This window comes from Penaeus chinensis, chromosome 5, assembly GCF_019202785.1.
Source record: "Penaeus chinensis breed Huanghai No. 1 chromosome 5, ASM1920278v2, whole genome shotgun sequence".
Taxonomy (NCBI): Eukaryota; Metazoa; Arthropoda; class Malacostraca; order Decapoda; family Penaeidae; genus Penaeus; species Penaeus chinensis.
In genome coordinates, this window is record NC_061823.1 from 13843887 (window position 1) to 13853886 (window position 10000).

Here is a 10000-nt window from a genome sequence, read left to right on the forward strand (position 1 = left end):
TTAAGTGGCAGTAACTCATATACCGACCTAGTTATGCCTGCATTTGATACGGCGGCAAATTACTGTACGTTGAGGTCTTAATCATCCGGCTAATGAAGACATAGGCCTACGCGTCCCTTTATAATTCGAAATGATATAATGTCACTCATTGATCGTCATGTGAGGTGTGTACTTAAGGGAGCCTAAACACAGTCCTTAATTATGGAGGACTTGAAGGGGCGGAGACAGAGGTTGAGAATATTAATGGTGGTGTCATATGTCTTTTCAGTTAGCGTTTGTTCTTTTTTTTTTTTTTGTGTGTGTGGCTGGTCTTAGGTCACCTTTCTTTGTTATGTATTAGTGGGGAATGATTATTTAGCGTCGCCCGCTTGCTTGAATCATAATAACAGTTGTTGTTTATGGGGTCTCGGGGAAACAACTTGTAAAGAGGTCTCGTGCATGTGTTTAAAATAAGATATAAAAAAATATATCGTCAGTTAAGGAAAAGTGAAAATGCGTACACCGTTTTTTGACATGAAGTTGATCGAGGTAAGAAGGATGAACGGGCATTAGCATTACCCTGATGGGCATTCAAGGGCTTTTCCTGGGATGATGGAAGGGCGGGGGAGGAGCCAGGGCCGCAGCCTCGCATGTCCACCCTGAGGGCCGAGCCACCGAGCGCCACTTCACGCACATCGACGCCTCTTAGGGTCAGAGTCCCCCGGCGAGACATGCGATTCGCTGCCGTAGTGCACGCCGCTGGCTGGCTGGCAGGTGGATTGACCCTTGACCTTGGCGGGGTCTTCTGTTACGTGACCCTTATGCTAGGGTGCCGGAGGCTGCTCCCCTTCCCTCCCTTAGGTAATTGGCCCCTCCCTCTCTCTACGCAATTAGTACCCATGTAGTCTACCTTCATGTGCTTTGCTCTCTCGTGCGCGAGTATTAGTGTCTGCAGTCTTCTTATACACGATTAAAAAGGAACGGAATAAATATTCAGTGTGTTTAGGGAAGAAACGAAACGAGTTAATGCATCAAGAATCGGCGTTTCGTGGCGAGTGGGGTTTGGCACAGTAGCCCACTCGCGCCGCGCTCCTCTTCCGCCCTCTGGCTGCAGGCGTGACGGAGGGAGGCGGCAGTCGGGCATCGTCCTACAGAACAGTAGTTGCCGCAAGTTCCCCGAGGCGCTTTTGTGTCAGCTTCATCGTGCCCTCGCAGCAATGGCCGTAGGCGTCCTAGGGTTGTTGCTTTTGCTTGGTAATGCTGTACATGGGAGGTAAAGAGAAGGAAAAAAGAGGGGGGTCGTTTGATAGATGAACATGCTCTGGGAGGTGGTGTGATACCATTTATTGGTAATGATAACGTATGTATAATTATTTTCTGTTGCCGTCTTCATTTTCATGTTTAAAATCGCTTGACTGTCCACTTTTTAATATGATTACTAAAGAGTTTGTTCTTCGGACAGGAGGTGTAGGGCACCGGCGACGTGTGCTGGTGCTGGCCCTACCAGACCTGGTGGCAGACACGGAAGGCAGAGCCAGCGGGTCGTGCACGCCCCCATCCTCAGCGCACTCCCCTACGGAGGCCAAAGGCTCCCGGGTGTCGTTCAGCCACGCCGTCGGCAACGCGACCGGCGGCGTTACCAGAATCCACCCCCGGCCAGCTTGGAGCCGACCTCGGGCTCTGTCTTGTGACGTCACGCTGGAAGTCGAGTTGGGGCAAGAGCTCCGGAGGATCGGCGACACCTTCCACCGGGCTCATGCTATGGTAAGCAGTTGAAGCGTGAATCATGTTAATGTCAAGAAAAGGATATTTAGACCAATTGCAGGTGTGTACTATGGTATGTGATTGCAGTTAGTCACATTAACGTCAAAATGAGGTAACAGACTGAATTTATGCAATTGTGTGCAATTGGATGGTAAGACAATTGTTCAAAGTAAGTAAGGGTGAATATAGTTTTGAGAACATTAATCAGAAAAAAAATATGAAAGGCAGCCATATTCTGTATACGTTACTGTGTTCACTTAACATGTATTTCTTAACTTGCAGGCCATGAATGAGGAAGCAAGTGTCTGGAGTCGACTGCGCAGGAGTTTTCGCTCCTCGGGCTCCCGGTCCACCCTCACAACATCGTAAGATTCACCAACAACTCACCATCAACTCACCAGTGAAATCAAGGTTTAGAAATTCGCTTGTGAGAAGAAACCGTGGAAAAGATCAACTGGCTTTCAGAGGAAGTGTTAAATTTTGTCTAATTATAAATAGAGGATTGTTCTGTACCTAGTCCAAGTTGACTACTTACTCGTGCCTTAAATACTGCATTGCATAATCAGTCCAAGAACTTTTGTGACATATGTTAATATGTAGTAGGGTTATGTTGCATGCCTGTTGTAGCATATGATGTTTATGGTTTGGTAAAGTTAAGTATTATGCATTTACTGTTCATAACAATCTTTCATTAGGTTGTTGTAATACTTGTTTGGGTAATTTAAATTAAGTGTTAACATGGTTTGTACTAAAGATTATATTACACCTGCATAGTGTTGCTCAAGAATTAAGGTGTGGTGCCATAACATTTTCCCTTTAAAAGTCTGATGAATTTTGCAGGACTTTATAACACTCATTCAGTGTAGCACTAGGATGACTTTACATAAAGACATGTATGGGTATTATTAATTCGCATATAATTGCTTGTTCATCAGCTTGTTCAAGTCATTGAATTTTGCTCATAACCAATAAGTAAAACTCCCTTTGTGCTCATAAGAACAGATATGGAAAAGAAGTGTTATATAAATCATAATTGATATGTAATATCTCAAAGTGAAGAACTTGATAGCTTAAAATATTTTGAAAAGATAGACATGGATTATCAGTTTCAGAAATAAATCTATAAGTTAATATGCTTTTCTCGATAAAAGCATGCAAGTTAATAACCAATATGTCCAGCAACTTCTAATTAATGTAAATACAGGGTATTGTTAGTGTATAGGAATGTCATTAGGTGTTACTGGAACATTTAGGTTATTATGTAAAGAAAATGCTTTTGGTTTTCTGTACAAAGTAAAATAAAACCAGTTGTTAGGATTTTCTGTAACCAAAAGTTTTGCCAAATTTAGGGCAACTTTATTTCAAATTATTACAGTGTTAATAATTGTATTTGAAATACCAGTGAATTGACATTTATTTACTGAAAAAAATAGTAATAGGTTGTAAGTTTTGTGATTATTGATCTCATTAGTTAACTTTGTACATAGTACTTGTGCATTTGAAAAGAATAATATTGTGCATTTTGAGAGTACATTAATTTGTCTGATCATGGACATGCATTGGAGAAACTTTTGGGTGTTGGATTAATTTTCCAGCTGTAAACTGCAGGTGGACTGGTTGGGTTGGATTTTAAAAGCAAAGATAACATAGCAAGCAAAATTTTCTCCAGTATTTAGGAGATTTATATGAATATTTTTACACCTGTATGTTTTATTTAGGAGCATTGGTTATGCTGAGTGTCCAGGGTAAAGAAAAGCTGTTTTTATTCATGATATCCACGTAGATTCACATATGAAAAATGAATTGCTTGTCAGTAGTTTTGAAACGTTGTCTCCAGAATTAAGTCCTTGAGTATTTAGAACCTATATACTAAATTTGTAAACCAGTCCTTCTCCCTTTTTAGAAAAAAAAAATTGTATGTATATATATTTATCCATTTTATTTAATGAGAAGAAGTGAAAGGTAGATGTATTCCAGGTGTTCAATGTGACTTTTACCTAAGAATTTATGAGAGTAATGTGCCCTAGAAGTAGATTTTTTTTTACTGATCAATTTTTGGATTTGATGAAATTGGAAAAGTTATTAATAATATTACTGATACTTATATGTAAATAATGATTTGTCTTCCAAATCATGTACTAGAGAATCTATGGACCTCACATCCAATGCTCAGATGTAAAGTGATATATATGATATTGTACATATTCTGTATTGGTTTTCCCTCAATATGAAAAAAAAAAAAAAAATTATGTATATATATTAAAGGTGCTCTTAAAAGATTAGCATCATGATAAATGTTGAATGAAAAAATCTGCAGAAAAGAGTGAAACATTTATGAAATATTACGAAGATAACAACCAGAATGATAAATGCTGGATGGTATTGAAAATTAGCTTGGTATAGGTAAACCATATCTGTGTTCATTTAATAGAGTTTGTGCTCAACTAGGTTTGGATTTACTAGTATGTCAGTGTAAGTTTGCAGTGAGCATGTTGTGCTAGCCAAGGAATTCCTCAAGATGGTTCCTCAAGTCTTTCACGTAATGTATTATCCACTGCCAGCATTGCTCGCATTATGGTTGAGTATGGTCTGAAGGATGCTGTCTGCTCACGTGGTGTTAGTATCTTTCTGAATCCTTGTTTGATGATTAAGTGGTTGAGTGAGCAAATTAGTTTCACAGAAGATACTAATAAATATACTCACGCATGCACATGTACAGGCACATGCACAAATACACACACATACACAAATACACAAATACACAAATACACACATACATACACATACACATAGACACACACATACACATACACACACACATATGCACATACACATACACACATGCACATACACATATGCACACATACACATACGCACACATACACATACACAAATATACACATACACAAATACACACATACATACACATACACATAGATGCACACATACACATACACACATATGCACATACACATACACATACACACATGCACATACACATATGCACACATACACATACGCACACACACATACACAAATATACACACACACAAACAAACACACACACACAAATACCCACACACACACACAAATACCCACACACACACACACACCCACACACACATACACACACCCACACACACATACACAAATACCCACACGTATACACAAATACCCACACGTATACACAAATACCCACACACATACACAAATACCCACACACATACACAAATACCCACACACACATACACAAATACCCCATCACACACATACACAAATACCCCCACACACACATACACAAATACCCACACACACATACACAAATAACCCCCCCCCACACACAAATACCCACACACATACAAATACCCACACACATACACAAATACCCACTCACATACACAAATACCCACACATATATGAATACCCACACACATACACAAATATCCACACACATACACAAATACACACATACACAAATATCCACACTCAAACATAAACAAATACCCACACACAAACATACACAAGTACCCACACACAAACATACACAAGTACCCACACACAAACATACACAAGTATCCACACACAAACATACACAAATACCCACACACAAACATACACAAATACCCACACACAAACATACACAAATACCCACACACAAACATACACAAATACCCACACACAAACATACACAAGTACCCACACACAAACATACACAAGTACCCACACACAAACATACACAAGTACCCACACACAAACATGCACAAATACCCACACACAAACATACACAAATACCCACACACAAACATACACAAGTACCCACACAAACATACACAAATCCCCCCCCCCCCACACACACAAATCCCCCCCCTCCCACACACACACACACAAATCCCCCCCCTCCCACACACACACACACACAAATCCCCCCCCCCCCCCCTCACACACACAAATACACAGATACACAAATACACAGATACAAAGACAGACAGACAGACACACACACAGACACAGACACACAGACACACAAACATACACAAGTACCCACACACAAACATACACAAATACCCACACACAAACATACACAAGTACCCACACACAAACATACACAAATACCCACACACAAACATACACAAGTACCCACACAAACATACACAAATACCCACACACAAACATACACAAATACCCACACACAAACATACACAAGTACCCACACACAAACATACACAAATACCCCCCCCCCCCTCCCACACACACACACAAATACACAGATATACAAATACACAGATATACAAATACACAGATATACAAATACACAAATACACAGATATACAGATACACAGACTAACAGAGACACAGACTAACAGAGACACAGACAGACAGACAGACAGACAGACAGACAGACAGACACACAGACAGACAGACACAGACAGACAGACACAGACAGACAGACAGACAGACAGACAGACAGACAGACAGACAGACAGAGACACACACACAGAGACACACACACAGACAGACACACACACACACACAGACAGACACACACACAGACAGACACACACACACACACACAGACAGACACACACACACACACAGACAGACACACACACACACACACACACACACACAGACAGACACAGACACACACACACACACACAGACACAGACACACACACACACACAGACACACAGACACACACAGACACACACACACAGACACACACACACACACACACACACACACACACACACACACACACACACACACACACACACACACACACACACACACACACACACACACACACACACACACACACACACACACACACACACACACACACACACACACACACACACACACACACACACAATTCTGTCTCTAAGTCTCCTCCAAAGTGATATATATATATAGTGTAAATACATGTTCAGTATAAGGGTGAGACTGGGTGCTGAAAATATTGTAAACCTGTGGGTGGATTGTATTTTAAATGGATGCAATTTTTTCTGTGGAGTCCGGAAGCATTGTTGCATTACACATGGGTATCAGAATCATAGTTTACTGAATACTGACAATTCTTCAGCACAGGCCATTCGCTGTTTGAGGATAGTGACTCTTGTTGCAGAAAACACTTGGATTTTTCTTTTAGATAATCGAAGGATTGATTGTATGTGACTATTAGAATATAGTGCTTCTTCTGTAATCATTTACATTCTTTTTGAACAAAGCTTGTACCAAGAGATGTGTTCAGATATTGGCATTTTTTTTTTTTTTTTTTTTTTTTCATTAATAGAAAATAGTTACGGTACTCTTAAGTTTCAACATTCTGTCTTTCAGGAAGCTGTGATTTTTCATAAGGAAGGTCTTTTGCAGAGAGCCAAAGTTATTTGTTCACTGTTATTTACAACCATATATATTTTCTACATTTGCTAAAATAAAAGCTACATGAAATAACCTATTTTTATATTTGTTATAACCCTTTTGAAATTAATTTAATGTAGGCTGATTACTATTTTGTCAATATATTAATGCACACAAGTTTCTACACTGGTAAAATATACAATTATTCATCATTAAAATCAAACAAAAAATTGGCAGGCACTCCTAATGTAAACTTTTCAACAACTTAGTAGTTAATCTAGAAATGAATTGTTATATGAAAACTAAAACCTCTGCAGAAGGCACTGGGCAAAATAAGTATAGTATGTCCTTATGTTCCCCATCCCTTTCCAATCAAACATAAATGTGATGTGCACTAATGTAACGTACAGTACCCTACACTTTAACCAAATTGAGATGGAGGACTCAGGAGAGCAATCTGGAGTTACAGAAAGAACAATTGGGGTAATACTCGAAACTCCTGTTGTGTTTTGTACGACAGTCCATTTTTACTTAGTATATTGACATGCTTTTATCCTGGCCCTAAAGTGTGCATATAAAGTGTGTGGTGGATTTTCTTTTTTTGTGCTGTTTGTATATTTTTTAAAAACATAGTAAGATTTTGGAATATTTTAAGATAAATCTGGCATTTGGGTTATAATGGTGTAAGTTATCCAAAATGCTGAAATTAGTGGGGAAAAAAACAAGCTGAGATGGGAAGGTAGGAGATGGCAATTAAGTTCTTGGCTCTGTGGTTCAGTGTCTTCTTGTGTCATTCTATGGTTTACTAGGTGGCTTTTAAAACATTCATTGGATTTACACTGATATTTCAGTGATTTCTGTCAGTGTTACCACTATGTGCCTTTCAAAATGCCACTGCATTTTTTCTTGGAAGAATTGGTATTTGAAAGTATGATTTAAAACTAAAAAGAATTGGTATATGGAAGTATGAATTTGAAGTCTGCTGAATAATGTTATTAGTCTGCATCCTCATGAAAAGAAAAACTGGCAGCTCACCCCAGCCTCTGAATTATACTCCCAATTCACTTTCTCCTTTCATAATCTTATCAACTGACACTTTTTGCTATGTTTATGTCTGGAATTATATACAACAGTTTTCATTACTTTACACTAGTTTAGTTGTCCCCCCCCTCCCACTTTAAGACACTTAGTGAATATGAGTACTCAAGAGTCTAGAGCAAGTTGCCAGATTTTCCTTTCTTGAGATTGGACAGAGTATAGGGGCCCTTGAATATCTCGGGGAAAAGCACAATACACCCTGCACTGGCTATGTGTCTGATGTCTTAAGGTGGAGTTCTATATGCCTCATCTGACTTTGCAACCAGACTCACAACTCAATAGCTTCCTGTTATTTTTGGTGGCTATTACTATTTGATCATCTTAGAAATTTGTCAAACCTTATTAAAGTTATATCATCATTAAATACTCTAAAGTCAGTCTGGATGCACCAAATTCAAGTGAGTGTAATTGTAATGTAAACAAAATAGGAGGCTAACAGCAAAACCTGATAACAATAATAATGACAACAAAGCCAATACTACAACTGCTAATGCTATTATTACTATTAAACCTTTGCAGAAGGGCATGGCATGTACATACATGCCATGCCCACTGTGAGTTTACTTGTTTAATTGTTTTTACACATAGGTGGCTACACTTGTACCAAGTCACCAATGAGCCAGTTATGAGTACTGCCTGTCTCACGCGTTCACCCTTTTCATTGATTTACGAAAATGATTTACCTTATCTTATTTTGCTGTTACTAATGTTTATAACATTATAGTAATTATAGTGTTTATAATAAAAATAACACCATCGATATTGATAGCACCAGTAAAAAATAAGTTTTTCACTCCAATTCAAGGAAAGGTGAAATGAGGTAAGGTCACAAGGTCTACTAATTGACTCTTTTGTGGCTAAGCACTACCGGTAGCAGAGACATTTCACAAATATATAAAAAATGAGCACAGCATTTTCCTAATTTTTTATTCATTTTCCCCGGCGGCAATGGGTTAATGCTACTGCTAACATTACAACTACTTACAAATCTATCAATAATTATATTTAAAAAATCAACAATGACAATAATAATGATAATGAACACTGACCAAATGTAGCTGCTGTCACAGTCACTATTACTCTTCAAATGAGCTTATTTGTTAAAACATTACCCAAAACTGTCATGTATGTTGCATGAAAATAAACAAAAAAAGAAAAAAGAAAAGAAAACAAATCAAACATTTAATATTCATAAAACAGTCACAGTTTCAAACCTACTTATATATGGTCAACTTTGTGTGTCATACAAATTTGATCATGTATGGGCCATTTAAGATGTAGATAGGAGAGGGGTCTGAACTTTTTTTTTCTTATAAAGGATAATTTTTAAAAATATAACTAATTAGAACTATGTTTTTTTTTTTATTTTCCACTTTACACATTGGAATACATCTACAGCAAACAAATACAAAGTACTGAAACCTGCTGATATCTGAACAAGCAGTTTTATATTTAATCAGTAAAAAATCTATAGTTTACAAATAACTCAATATATTTTAGATTTCATTAATCCTAATAAATACCCCAAACTGGGAATATAAAAAAAGCAACAAAAAATAATGCACTTTGGCAAAACAAGAGAAAGAAAATACAGGGGGAGAAAACTGTTTTACTAAATATAAAAAAAAAAGAAAACAAAATATACACGGAAAAAATTGATACAGACACAATCATCTTTATTACCTGCACCATATGCAAATGACTCTTTCTATAAAACTTAAATCCAGACCTCCAAAGAGAAAGGAAAAAAGAAAAAAAAAAAAAAGAAAGAAAAAAGGTTAATAAAATAATCACAGG

At 37.9% G+C, this 10000-nt stretch overlaps 1 protein-coding gene across 1 annotated transcript; it reads left to right on the forward strand.

Moving 5' to 3' along the window:
• Positions 1-929: 929 nt before the first annotated feature.
• LOC125025796 lies at positions 930-3945 on the forward strand. The gene is made up of 3 exons (XM_047614029.1): positions 930-1233; positions 1442-1743; positions 2026-3945. The coding sequence occupies exons 1-3, from the start codon at positions 1197-1199 to the stop codon at positions 2110-2112; spliced, it is 426 nt and encodes a 141-aa protein (XP_047469985.1). The 5' UTR covers positions 930-1196; the 3' UTR covers positions 2113-3945.
• The last annotated feature ends 6055 nt before the right edge of the window (positions 3946-10000 follow it).